A 14,540-nucleotide genomic window follows, 5' to 3' on the forward strand; every position below is an offset into this window, starting at 1 on the left:
CCATGCTTCATTTCTTAAGAAGAAATGATCGTAAATATAACTTGGCAAGTGTTTAATTTTATTAAAGTTGGGTGCACGTGAGGTACAAGTGTTTTTTATCTTGCTCTCTATATTTGTGAGTGTATATATATATAAAACATTTCATAATTTAAAATAAATTATTTCATTCTGTGATAATGTGACAAAAGAAACCACGATGTGAAATAAAAACTAATAGGAAGGAATCCACTTTAAGCAGTGTGGCCAGGAATTAGCTCTCCAAAGAAGGAATGATTAGGCTGAAATATGGAGAAAGAGAAAGTAAGCTGATAAAAAAAAAAAAGTTTCAAGCAATACAGTATGTAAATAGACACCAATGTCTGCAGTCTAGAGATGGCATTAAATCTGCTGGCGGTTTATCTGTGATCATCATTGTACTGCAAGTTCTATGAGAGATTGGATACGGAATATCCTGTTCAATGTTGTATTTTCATCACCAGAATAGCACTTAGCACACAGTACGGCTCAAAAAAAAATCTCAGATAAAGTGAATGACATCGTTTAAGGGACTCACATGTTAGTATGTTCAGACAGTAGCAAGGACAGATACGAGCAATTAAGTATCTGATCAGATCAATGCTGTGAAATAGGCAAGGGTGATCTTTGATAACTCCTTTCTAAAATCTCTTTTATCTTTTATCTCTTTTATCTTTCATTTATCCTCTACTCTTGAAATCCTTATTTTGTATCACTTTCTTCCAGGACCATGTATTCAATCAACAGCTAAAAAAAAAAAACAACAAAACCAAAACCCCTAAAGTCTATAGTTAAAACTCACTCAGTCCCAGAAATGAATCTGCAATGCATGAGTTACTATCGTGGTAACGTGTCCCATGATATTCTTTGTCAGCATCTTTTGTCATCTTCTTGTAAGGATTTTGAAGGAGATGGAGAAAGGTAGGTTGAAGGTTCCTTGTCAGGAGGTTTGCTGTCAAAGCTTATTCCAAATGGTATATCAATTTTATCCTCCAGACATGCCTCAGTACCTGTCAGAATTTAGCCTTGAGAAAAATGAGGCAAGCACTGAGAGTAATGACCCTTTTAGGGAATCTGTGCTCAATTCTGAACTCTATTCAGAGGCCTTGGGGTGGGGCTTGTTTGACATAGTAACCGCATAAAGCCTGGTAAACTCTGCTGGTCTCCGGGACGAGTCTGAGGGCAGAGAGTTGAACACAACCCTGAGATTTATCCCTCCCAATGGGGAAAGACAGACTTCTTCATTTATGTCTCATGCTACTTCTTATCCTGCTTTCTGCCAATGACTCCAACTCTGCAGAACCGTAAGTCTCACTCAAGATCCTTTCCTCCAGTGTGCATTTCAGGCTCTCCCTTATGTCTTCACTTTGCCTTCCTTTGTAAATGCGACCTTTCCACTCATTACGATACCTTCCAAACACAAGAAATCATTCCAGTTAATCCCTTGTTTATCTTTCATTTATCCTCTACTCTTGAAATCATTTTTTTCTACATTGGGCCAGTGTCATAAACACAAGTAGTCACTAAGAAGCACGATTAAATAAAACACTAGATCCCACCTTCACAGAACCATTCTGTTGGATGGAAGGCACTGAAAATAAAGATATTCAAAATGTATAGTGAGGTGCAACTTAACATGTATTGTAGGCTTTATATATATACAGAAAGTATAGCTCCTTTATTTTTCAATCATGTATCAAGTCTTCACCAACAGCCCCAATGGGGAACCAAAGTGGGGGAAATAATTTTAACCCTATCCAGTTGTAAGTTGGTAAAATTCAATAATTGTAAGACTTCTTTTTCACCTCTCCCCAGTTCCTCTCCTCTAGAGGATTGTGATCTCCATTAACTCCTAATAGAGAAAAGTGTCAGAGTCCTTGGTCTCAAAGTTCTCCGTCCTTCTTGGCTACCGTCAGTCTGACTTCTTCTTACCTGCTAGCATGCACTGTTGAAGTTTAGTCATCTGGTTTCTCTTGTGCGGTGAGGACCCAGCAGTCCTCTCTACCTGACTGTCTCCCTTCTGCTGTTTCATATCCCATGGAACTCCTACCTTTGCATCCTGCCTCAAATTCTATGGCTATTGTTCCAACCCAGCCTGTGATGCAGGGTCACTTTGCCCCTTTGCAGACCAGGCCATTTAAGGTCCCTGGCCTCAACCCAGTTTTCCTTACATTTCTTCCAGAGAATGGGGAGAACTTTTGGGTCCAATAATAGCACATAGGCACTGAGGTGTCCTGGAGAGGTTAAACTTCTACCTCTCTCTTACATACCCACACTGCACTTCTAGATGCCTATCGTGTCGCCTATATTTCAGATTGATACAGGGAAGTCTTCAGAGTCCCAAATGGGGAAAGGGATAAGGGGTCTCTCTGCTCTGTGTGTTACCCTTATTCATCTGACGTCATTAACCCTCTTCAGGCCAAAGCACAGAAAGCAGAAATAAGGACTTCAATCCAGTAAGTCTCCTGCTTTCCTCAGGCTTTTTCCTTGCACAGTTTCCTGCTAACCGGTAGGGGTATATTTCTCCCCCACTATCCCTCTATCTCATCTACAGCTGTGGGCGCTACTACTTCCGGCTGCACTCCACCCGGAAAGCATTTGGAGTATGTGGAAGCAATTTTGCTTTCTGAGAGCAGACCGAATGGATAAAGCGAGTGGCGTGTATTGGGTCAGAAACATGAAGCAATTTGTGGTTTTGGATGCAGTCCTACCCTGCATGGGACCATGCTGCCATTGAAACCATCCTTTTACGTTGTGTCCGCCACTGAACCAAGAACAGCAAGCCTCATGCCCTAGTTATCACAAGCAGAAGGGGCGTTTTCTCCCTTTGTAAGGAGAAAACTTAACTGTATCCCTCCAGAATTAACCCTTGATGCGATAAATGAGAGAAAGATTGCCAAAGAGACCCACTAGCTGTTCTACCCTGCCTTGGGGCAGTAAGCTTCAGAGAGATGAAGGCTTCAGGGGAATAACATGAAAAAGAGAAAATTAAAAGTTATCACTTTAATATTTGCTAAATGTAGTCCCTGCTAAAAAGGCAAATATTTAAAATGCAAACATTCATGATTGAGTAATCTATTAAAACATTTTAGCAGCTCACTACCAGTGAAATCTTGGGCCAGTTTGTCAACCTGGATTTGTTCCAATTTCAATATCTATTTAAAAATATTAACTGAACTCCTACAAAACAGCGCTTTAGAATATCAAATATGTGTGGAATTAATTTTTACTCATGATAATTTTTGGCTTATAATTTATAAGAATAAAAATAGTATATTAGATAAATTATAAATATAGGTATACACCTTCTTATTAAGATCAAAGAACTAAAGAGAAAATTTTGGGATGGGGAGGTAAAAATGATAAATTTTTATTATGTATTATGTCCTTAAAAGAGCAGTGATCAGGAGATCAGAAGCATCCAGACACCAGAAAAAGATTAGACATAAGGGACTAGCTGAATGACTATCAGCGAGTTACTTAACTGTCCTCAACTTCTGTGCTAGAGAATAAAACCATACCACTCATGCAGTAAAATCATCTGAAACTTGGATGATTTAAGAGTGGCCCTAGAGATTCACGGCATATAGTTTTACCCAGGAACACTTTAAAACACATGTAGCAACACTGTTGTGCTGGAGCAGATTACATGGAGGATGAGGAAACCAAATTTGAGTTCCAGATTCCACAACTCAATTATCCTTGGATCCTCTCCTCCAAGTCTCACACCTATTAGTTTTGTAAGTAATAATATTGGGTTTCTTGTGTCAAATTGCCTGTCCAGAAAACAATTTAAAAGGTAAGAGTTTATGTTGCCAATGGAAACGTAAGGGTAGTAAAATAATATAAGAAAATAATAGTTTTTACTTGCAAATTTACTCTACAAATAGCTTAACCCTGCAGACATTGAATCGTGAATCGTTGAATCGTTAAAGCTTTGAGGAGTTAGATTTTAGTCATGATTTACCGATTTGGCATGGGGGCAGGGATTTTATCCTTCTGTTATGTATTCAAGTTTTGGGAACTGATGAGGATCTCATGTTTTAGCTTTCAGGAACATGGAGAGTATCATGTATGTACCTTACAGCATTGCCAGGAAGATTAAATGGCTTAATACACAGACCACTTAACAATTCCTGTTGTGTGGCAGATACTCAAAAAAAGCAACAACAGAAACACATTCTCTTTCAGCCCATAGGAGTTCAGAGTGTGGAGAGATTATATTGAGTTGCAGTCTTCCGGAAAGTGACAGGAAAATATGGCGTGGAGGTCATTAGAGACAAAGGACACTCATCAATAAAGCTAAGGCAAGAATGTGAGGTTTACACAAGAAATTGCCTGTGCCTCTGAAAAACTGAAAACACTGAACAATTTAAATAAAAAAGGCAAGACTTTTCAAAATAATATGTACTTTTAGTACTCACATAAACTTTTCTTTTCTTTTCTTTTCTTTTTTTTTTAGACAGAGTCTTACTCTGTCACCCAGGCTGGAAAGCATTGGTGTGATCATAGCTCACTATAGCCTTGACCTCCTGGGCTGAAGTGATCCTTCTTGCCTCAGGCTCCTGAGTAACTGGGACTACAGGCATGCGCCACCACACAACCAAACCTGGCTAAACGTTTTATTTTGATTTTTGTAGAGACAGCGGGGGGGCCTCACAATGTTGTCCCCCAGGCTGTTCTCAAACTCCTGACCTCAAGTGACTCTCCTGCCTCAGCCTCCCAAAGTGCTGGGAATTAGGTATAAGCCACTGTTCCCAGCCTGAACCTATTTTTTTTTTTTTTAATAAAAAAGATAACCTATCCACCCATGTGATTCTGAAACAAACATATATTTATAAACGTGGATATACTCATATTAAATTATTAATGTTGTTGCCTCAAGAAATTAAGCATAAAGGCAAATGATAATAAAATACAGTGTGTGTTTGTGTAGTGTGTGTGTGGTGGGGAGTTGTGCATGTAAATAATTGACAAAATTTTCAAACTTGTTGATGAAATATTGACTTTGAGCTGTATCTGAGGAGCCTAAGAGAAACAGCAAATACTTTTTTTCAGTGTTGCTGATATTAAGGAAATGATTTTGCAATATACACATGTGCTATTTTGTGTAGTGATATATGCTTACTGAAGTTCTTTCAGTTGAATTTCTGTAAATCTAGTCATGGTGTTCATTCCAAAGTGATGTTTATCTAGACAGATTTTAATGTAAGTCCTTTTTAAAATGAATAATCACTCCCAATTTATTATATATGTGTGTGTGTTTGTGGGTGTGCACTTTTATGGATATATATTCAAGAATTCAGCTACTTTTTGAAGGTCAAAGTTAAAGTTTAAAGAGTTCAGATTGCTCTTTAAAACCAGGAATGCTGGTGAAATTGTAACATCTTGGAAAGCACTCTCCAGTGTTGCGTGGCTCCAGATCGTGTGACTGAGGCATGACTGACCAGTAAAAGATAAAATGTTTGTGCTTATCTGTGACAGAACCTCCATTGTATTGTTCTTAGTCCATTGACTTTTGGAATAAAACTGATTGCACCAATGAATACATATTGTTATGAAAACACATTTACGAATGAAAACGCTTACCATCATCAGTTTTTCTCTAATTTACACTTCTTCCTTTCCCAGGCAGTATATGGTGCTGGTCCCCTCCCTGCTCCACACTGAGGCCCCTGAGAAGGGCTGTGTCCTTCTGAGCCACCTGAACGAGACAGTGACTGTAAGTGCTTCCCTGGAGTCTGGCGGGGAAAACAGGAGCCTCTTCAGTGACCTGGTGGCGGAGAAGGACTTATTCCACTGTGTCGTCTTCACTGTGAGTGCTACGGTGCCAGCTGGCTGTCCGTGCTTGATACATTTTATTGAGTTCTGTAAGTCCTGGTGATGGAGCTCTGGTGTGCAATCCCAAGGAATGACTTTAAAAATGTAGTTAGGACCTCAGAGGCTGGGCGCGGTGGCTCACGCCTGTAATCCCAGCACTTTGGGAAGCCAAGGCGGGCAGATCACGAGGTCAGCAGATCGAGACCATCCTGGCTAACACGGTGAAACCCTGTCTCTACTAAAAATACAAAAAATTAGCCTGGCGTGGTGGCGGGTGCCTGTAGTCCCAGCAACTCGGGAGGCTGAGGCAGGAGAATGGCGTGAACCCGGGAGGCGGAGCGTGAAGTGAGCCGAGATCGCGCCACTGCACTCTAGCCTGGGCGACAGAGCGAGACTCCGCCTCAAAAAAAAAAAAAAAAAAGTGACTTTTTCAACTATTAAGGAACAAAGCATTTTTTACCAGAGTAAGGGAGAAATACTCTTCTAAACTTCATTTATAAGTAATAATCCTTTTGCCCACAAAAGTTTCATGACTTAGAGGAGTTTTCTAGTTTTGATTGTAACTGTCTCTTTAAGGACGGGGCTGGACATTGCCTAGAAATAGAGCATATGAAAATTTCATGATAAAAACTTTGCATGTCACATAATTTTTTGCGCATGCAGGATACTCTAAGCAAACATCTAGTACCTCTTTAAAGTTGCCTAACTTGGGATACTCAGCTCCTATGCTCTCCCACATTTTTTCAGAGATGTTTCTCTCCATTCCTTCTGAATACAGATACTCAGTTAAAAGGCATCTAATTTAATAGCTAGAGCTCTAGGTGAATTCCATGGAGATCTGGGTTCTATTGATGGCCACTCTTACTGATACAGTTCCTCTATCTCACATTAACATCTTCACTCTTACCCCTGGAGAAATAGTCATACTTTCCTTGTTGGTGAAGCTGAAGGAGAGATAGGAAATAACAACGACAGAAGAATGCAGAGGGAGAAGACTGCACAGTTCCTCAGCAGCAAAAAATCCTTCACTTTTCAGCTCCCAAGGATCTCAGCCTCTTCAGAGGTGGCATTCGTTAGCATCCGGATAAAGGGGCCTACGCAAGATTTCAGGAAGAGGAACACAGTTCTGGTAAAGAACACTCAAAGTCTGGTCTTTGTCCAGACAGACAAACCCGTCTATAAACCAGAACAGACAGGTAAGTAGGGAAATTCCACCGGTTGGGGCAACACTGAGAAGGAAGGGCCACCTGAGCCGCCAAAGTCTCCATTATCCTAGCCCTATAGCCTCCTGTCTTATTACCCAAATTACCTGCTTTATCGTGTCTGAATCTTATCAGAGAACTACTTTTCCAGTAAGATTCCGTGTTGTCTCCGTGGATGAAAATTTTCGCCCTCGAAATGAACTGGTAAGCATCCACTATCTGTGGTTTGGGTGAGGGGTAGAGTGGGAATACGCACCCAGAGTGAAGTAGAAAGGTACAACAAAAACGAGAGGATGAAAGATACTTGTTTTTGAACTTGGCTCCAGCCTCAGCACGGATTTGCAGTCTTATACAAGACAAAAATTGAGGGACAAGAGATGAGAAAGTTCTTTCTCTTATAACAGTAGTTAACCAGTCCGGTAATAGCTGCATTTGTTGCTCTGAACACACTGCATTAAGAATACTAAAGAAACATAAGAAAAAAAGCACTTTTCATATTCATACTTTCAAGGAACTTATGATTAAAAGAGCAATAAAGAATTATACTTTTATGAATATCTGGGTATATACAATAGACTATATTATAATTTTATTATATATTCTATACATATAGTATAGAAATAGACACAAACACTTTTTTATGCTAATTGAATTTCCCTTTTTTCAACTTACCTTCAATATTAGTGCAAAGGAACAAAGCTGCTTTTAATAGGTAGAAAATAGACAATGTTGAAATTAGAAGAAATATTCTTGGTTTACTTTCAACCAAATGATTCTGGGAATTCTCTTTCTGTTAGGTCTAAATCACAATGACATACAACTCTATTAATATCTATTTCCCAATTTATGAAAAGAAGCAATATAGTCATATTACTCACTAGGAGAAGTTTACTTTCCAAATAATATTAACACTTAAAGATTCAATAATATCATTTACCAATAATAATTTTCAGGGAAATGGCAACACATACTAATTATTGAATACATTGTGTGTGCTCATCCTAGAACTATCTAATAATTTCCCTGAGATTTTATCCAGTTCTGTGATGTTTCTTGTTGAATTTAGCTACAGATAGTATTCTTCCTCAGTATGTTGTTTGATCGCAAGTCTGAAATTGTGGCCTTTGCTGGAATTCTAATCACAACTCTTCTTTCCTCTTATCATATAGATTCCACTGATATACCTTGAGGTAAGTATCAGAAAAAGTATCTTATAAGGAAATTAGTACTTTTAGAGAGTAGGAGGTTCTGATAAAACTTCAGACAGATGAACTGCTCTGAAAACTTTCAGATCTGAATTCCTCCTACTCCCAGTTGTCAGGTTGATTGTGTTTTCTCTTCCCTCTGTATTTATCTTTCCAGAGGCAATGCTAATTATCACCTTCAAAATCATTTGAGATGCTCAAGGACTATTGTGACTAAATGATTACTGCCCATGCTTCTTGTTTCCCTTCAGAACCCAAGAAGAAATCGAATTGCACAATGGCAGAGTCTCAAGCTAGAGGGTGGCCTCAATCAATTGTCCTTTCCCCTTTCATCGGAGCCCATTCAGGGCTCCTACAAGGTGGTGGTACAGACAGAATCAGGCGGAAGGATAGAGCACCCCTTCACCGTGGAGGAATTCGGTATGGATTATGGAAGATGAAACAGGCATGACATTTTGGTTCCTAGTGTGTGAGCTCACTTAGATCCTTTGAATTTCCCATAGATATGTTGAACTTGCAGTAGAGTCAGACATACCTGCTTCTAAGGCCATTAGGACTGTGTGAACACAGCAGCTCATAAGAGCTTGCTGATTTTCAGTAGCGAATTACGCTTTGCCAAGTATGAAACTTCTTGTTTCAGTGAAACCACCATCATTTGTTTGTGTCACTAAGATCTGCTGTGCTCAAGAAGTCAGTTAGATTCTGCATGAATTGTTAAACCTTACCATCTTAAGGTGGATACATTGGAAACATTCAGGGTATTACTTTGGGAAAAATTATAGACACACTGAAATTATTTGTATTTCCAATAAATGTTTACCAATATTCTTTATTCATATTATCTCTATTAACAGTGCTTCCCAAGTTTGAGGTCAAAGTTCAGGTGCCAAAGATAATCAGTATCGTGGATGAAAAAGTGAACATAACAGTATGTGGAAAGTGAGTTATATTGTTTTTATCTAAAATTTTATATTTTGCCTCAATTTTGAGTCATTATGTAGGTACAAAATTATAAATTTATTTTCCATTAGCACTTTGTAATATTACTCCATTGACTTCTCTTTATTTAATGACTTATTGTTAAAATTTTCAAATACATAAAAGAATAAAAACATCCTTAATTATGATTTAACAATAAACATCTTTCTGTATTGTTTCATCATGTATTTTGCTTTAACATTTTAGGATAAATCACAAAGATCATGATATTTTTCTGTACAAGCAGTAGTATGTACCTCTGAAATACAGAGACATTTTCCACTTCCATGACACCACGCTCACTTAACAAAATTAAAAGTAATTTTCCAAAACTAATTCCAAGTTTACAGTCAAGCATCTTCAATTGTCCTAAAAACTGTCTCATAAAGCTGGGTATTCATACATTGGTTTTGGTTATTATGACTCCTAATTACCTTTTGTTTTTTTCCAAACTCTCTACAATGGAAAATTTCAATCATGTGCAAAAGTTAACAGAGTAGTAAAATACAATTTCATGTACCTATCATCTATTTTTATAAAATTATAAAATTTGCCAGGTTCTTTTTGCCCCACTTCCTCCCCCACAGTAGTTTTTTAGCTCTAATATTTTAAAGCAAGTCATAGGAATCTATAAATGTCTTAGAGGTTTAAAAGTTTATAACCTCCTTTTTAATGACATTTCACTGAAGATTATCAGTTGGCCTCTAGATATCTTGCTTGCAGGATCTACCTGTTTGTTTTCTCATGGAACATTGAATCAATTATGCCTAATCTTTCCTCTGGGCAATTTTAAGAGGATATACTGAATGTTTTACATTGATCTTTTTGATAGAACAATTGTTTAATAACTAGAAATAGTGCAATGGTAGAACAAATTGTTTAATAACCTGAAGTAATCTCTCCCCCAGAATTTTCTACTCCAGGCAATTTCACTTTCTCCTTTTCTTCATATGTATACCATAAATACTAATCCTGTCATTGAGGAAAGAGGATGAACTGATACGATGGATTAAATATGTGAAAGAGAAGCCTAAAGATCACAGGTCACAATTACTGGGCAAAAGTCAATGATTAGGATTTTATAGAAGTGACTTAAACATAATATAAACGACCCAGTGACTGATGTCATGATTACAAAGGGTACTAGACTCAGAATCGGCAGTGATGAGTGTGCCTCCCCTACCAGAACTTACTATTTTAACTAGGCAGTCTGCTGCTTCTCTGTGCCTCCATCTCTTAAGCAGTAGACAGAGGGCATGAACCTTACCTATGAGGTTCCTTTCCACCGTTGCCCTCTGTGATTACAGATACCTCTTACGGTTCCTTTTAACCTGGAGAAGCAAAACTGATTGCCTACAAACAAACAGTCCCAGAGGGAGCATGTAGGGTGAAGGAATATGCCAGCCTAAATATTATATACCGGAAGCACCAGAACTCCTAGGTCTCTGCCTCATTTCAGCCTCAGAGCAATGGCCAAGGAGTTATGTGTCTAACTTAATAGTGCCGTAGTGCAGATATCTAGATCTTGGAGAAGGCTTTCAGAATAAGCTGCTTTGATTCTATCTTTGTATTTGAAGTAATTTCAGAGCCATTTGCAAATAGGAAAGAAAACCAATGTCCAAAACAAAATTTTTGTGTATTATTCTATTACCCATTATCTAATGAGAGAAAGGACTAATATAACATGTGCACACACATATAACCCCACAAATTATTTCGTATTTACATGCCTCATGGTGTTCCTAGGCTTCTTTTTTTCTCTCTCTCCCTTCTCTTCTCTGTGCGTGTGTGTAAGTGCACGTGCGTGTGTGTGTGTCTGTGCATTTTGTGTTAGATTTGCTTAGTTATTATGTACTTACTTTTATTCAATTTGTCCTTACATTTGCTCACTTGGTATACAGAATAAGCTTTGATATTATTAAAACAAAATAAAAAAGAAAGATAGGTAAGAAATAGGTTAAAAGGCCCGGGCGCGGTGGCTCAAGCCTGTAATCCCAGCACTTTGGGAGGCCGAGACGGGCGGATGACGAGGTCAGGAGATCAAGACCATCCTGGCTAACACGGTGAAACCCCGTCTCTACTAAAAAATACAAAAAACTAGCCGGGCGAGGTGGCGGGTGCCTGTAGTCCCAGCTACACAGGAGGCTGAGGCAGGAGAATGGCGTAAACCCAGGAGGCGGAGCTTGCAGTGAGCTGAGATCCGGCCACTGCACTCCAGCCCGGGCGACAGAGCTAGACTCCGTCTCAAAAAAAAAAAAAAATAGGTTAAAAGGAAGAAATGTTTTTTAATAGACAGTCTCTCACCCAGGCTGGAGTGCAGTGGCGCAAGCTTAGCTCATTGTAGCCTGAAACTCCTGGGTTCATGTGAATCTCCTGCTTAAACCTCCTAAGTAGCTAGGACTACAGGTGCATGTCACCATACCTGGCTAATCTTTTTAAAAATTGTGTAGAGGCTGGGTCCTGCTATGTTACCCATGCTAGTTCGGGAACTTTTGGCCTCAAGTGATCCTTCTTCTTGGCTTCCCAAAGTGTTGGGATTGCAGGCATGAGCCACTGCACCTGGCCAAAGGAAAAACATATATATATATATATAGTTTGCATATATATATGACTGCACTGTAACACCATTCTCTTTGGTATCAAATATATATATTTATATATATTTAATATATGTATTAAATATTTATATATTTATATCTATATATTTGTATAGGTATCTATGTTTATAGATATATAGATATCTATACATATATAGATATAAATGTATAAATATATAAATCATATATAAATATATAGTTATATAAATAATAACATGATTTATATATTTATATAATATAAATTTATATTTATTTATTTATATAAATTATAATTATATATAAAGTTATAGTACATTTAATAAATTAATAAATAAATAATTTATTAAATTATTTTAAAAAATAAATTAAATTTAAAAATAATAAATTAAATAATTTTATAAATATATAAATATATAAAATTATATATAAATATATAAAATTATATATATTTATGTAAGTATATACTTATAGTATATAAATATATACTTATATAAATATATAAATTTATATAAATATATACTTATATAAATATATAAATTTATATAAATATATACTTATATAAATACATAAATCGTATATAAATATATAAATCTATATATCTAAATATATAGATACAAATATATAGATATATAAACATACAGATATCTATACAAATATGTAGATATAAATATATTATATATATTTAATCCCAAAGAGAATGTGGTGCTCCAGTGCAGTCAAGTTGCAAAGGTTTTAATGGATAACATTTCCTGAGGGAGACATTTTCCAGACAGGTTTCTACTCGGTGGGCAGCCAGATGATAAAGATGTGTGGGGAACTCTAAAGAGGAGCAGTTCTGTGGAGGAGTGGTAGTGGAAAACGCAAATAGCCATTCTCAATTCCTGATTTATTTCTCATGTGCCAGATACACCTATGGGAAACCTGTCCCAGGACTTGCAACTGTGAGCCTGTGTAGAAAATTATTTCATGTTCCTAACTGTGATAAGCACGAAGTCTGTGAGGAATTCAGTCAACAGGTTAGTAGGCGGTCTTCTCCCTCAGTGCTATCGCTGTTTACAACCAGTGAGACTCCATTTACTAACTAGAAAGAGGGCATCAGGACAAGCCTGTCCCAAAATACCCCCCGCCAAAAAAGAAATTTCTGTTCTTAGTCAGCAAGATTCTCATTTGGATGACTAACTTTGGAGGTGACAAGGCAGATATGAGTATTAAGTTCTTGAAGGTCAATTAACATACTTAATGCAAAAAAAGGTTTTCTTGTCATTAGAGGGAGAAGAATAGATTGATCTTAATCAGTTTGACATTTATTGTTTTCGGCATTTTTCTCAGCTCAACAGCAATGGCTGCGTCACCCAACAAGTACACACCAAAATGCTCCAGATTAAAAATATGGGCTTTGAAATGAAGCTTAGAGTGGAAGCCAGGATCAGAGAAGAGGGAACAGGTGTGAGTAATGAATGAACGTAGGGAATAAAACAAGGAACATTAGTTTACTTTCCATAACAAAATACGGGTCATTTGTAAGAAAGAAATTTTATGACTAAAGTAACTTCTAAAAGTACTGACTCTTTCTATTTTTCAGATCTGGTAGTCACTGCAAACGGGATCAGTGAAATCACAAACATTGCATCCAAACTCATATTTGTGAAAGTGGATTCACACTTTAGACAAGGAATCCCCTTTTTTGGACAGGTAGGATATATTGTAATGCACAGGTAAGCAAAGTGCCCAGTTACACCTAAGCACAGGACACAATGAGGTAGCCCACACCTGATGAGTGTTCTCAGTTAATTAATATGACCAAAACTATGAAACCAAGGGGAAATATTTTCCTTTCTAAATATCACTGATGAAACGAACAGACACATATTAAATGATTATGAGAATCAGAGACACTATTTTAATATGTAGCTAATAAAGATACTTAATGTAATGTGACTTAGTTATTATATCAAACCTCTTCTTTCATCCAGTTTAGAATAAATGATATTTCTGTCATGACCCAGGCAGCATCAGATTTTTCAGAGTTTGTAACATTTATGGCTGTCAGTGTCCTTTTTCTATCTGTTGTTCTCTTTTGACATAAACAAATAAGTCTTTAATTTTAGGCATAGGTATTAAAATAGTGAGCATTTCATGGTTACTATTATATTGTTTATATGGTTAACTTATATATTTTAACAACAATAAAACAAATACAATATTAATTTTATTCATATTAATAATTAATTTTACCAGTTTTATAATTAGTAAATTGAGACATTTGGCCAGGCACAGTGGCTCATGCTTATAATCCCAGCACTTTGAGAGGCCAAGGCGGGAGGATCTCCTGAGGCTGAGAGTTCTAAATCAGCCCTGGCAACATAGTAAGACTCTGCCTCTACAAAAAAATAAAAAATAAAAATTAGCAGTGGGCTGGTGGCATGCACCTGCAGTCCCAGCTACTTGGGAAGCTGAGGTGGGAGGATCTCTTGAGCCCAGAGCTTCGATGTTGTTGTGAGTTATAATAGCACCACTGTACTCCACCCTGGGCAACAGAGCAAGACCTGTTATGAAAGAAAAGAAAAGAAGGAAAGGGGAAGGGAAAGGAAAAGAAGGAAAAAGGGGAAGGGAAGGGAAGGGAAGGGAAGGGAAGGGAAGGGAAGGGAAGGGAAGGGGAGGGGAGGGGCGGAGAGGGGAGGGGAGGGGAGGGGAATGGGGAGGGGAGGGGAGGGAAGAAAACATTCTCATGTGGATTTTCTTAG

The 14,540-nt window shown here is 37.6% G+C and overlaps 1 protein-coding gene across 1 annotated transcript in view; it reads left to right on the forward strand.

Moving 5' to 3' along the window:
• Positions 1–1,186: 1,186 nt before the first annotated feature.
• Positions 1,187–14,540, forward strand: part of PZP (PZP alpha-2-macroglobulin like) — a 59,047-nt gene continuing 45,693 nt past the window's right edge. The window contains exons 1-10 of the mRNA XM_007967547.3: positions 1,187–1,319; positions 5,647–5,830; positions 6,872–7,031; positions 7,189–7,241; positions 8,207–8,227; positions 8,494–8,662; positions 9,097–9,181; positions 12,701–12,812; positions 13,126–13,240; positions 13,379–13,488. Coding sequence (XP_007965738.1) covers positions 1,237–1,319; positions 5,647–5,830; positions 6,872–7,031; positions 7,189–7,241; positions 8,207–8,227; positions 8,494–8,662; positions 9,097–9,181; positions 12,701–12,812; positions 13,126–13,240; positions 13,379–13,488 — 1,092 coding nt within the window. The 5' untranslated portion in view covers positions 1,187–1,236. The remainder of the gene's footprint in view (positions 1,320–5,646; positions 5,831–6,871; positions 7,032–7,188; positions 7,242–8,206; positions 8,228–8,493; positions 8,663–9,096; positions 9,182–12,700; positions 12,813–13,125; positions 13,241–13,378; positions 13,489–14,540) is intronic.

Source organism: Chlorocebus sabaeus, chromosome 11 (assembly GCF_047675955.1).
Source record: "Chlorocebus sabaeus isolate Y175 chromosome 11, mChlSab1.0.hap1, whole genome shotgun sequence".
NCBI lineage: Eukaryota > Metazoa > Chordata > Mammalia > Primates > Cercopithecidae > Chlorocebus > Chlorocebus sabaeus.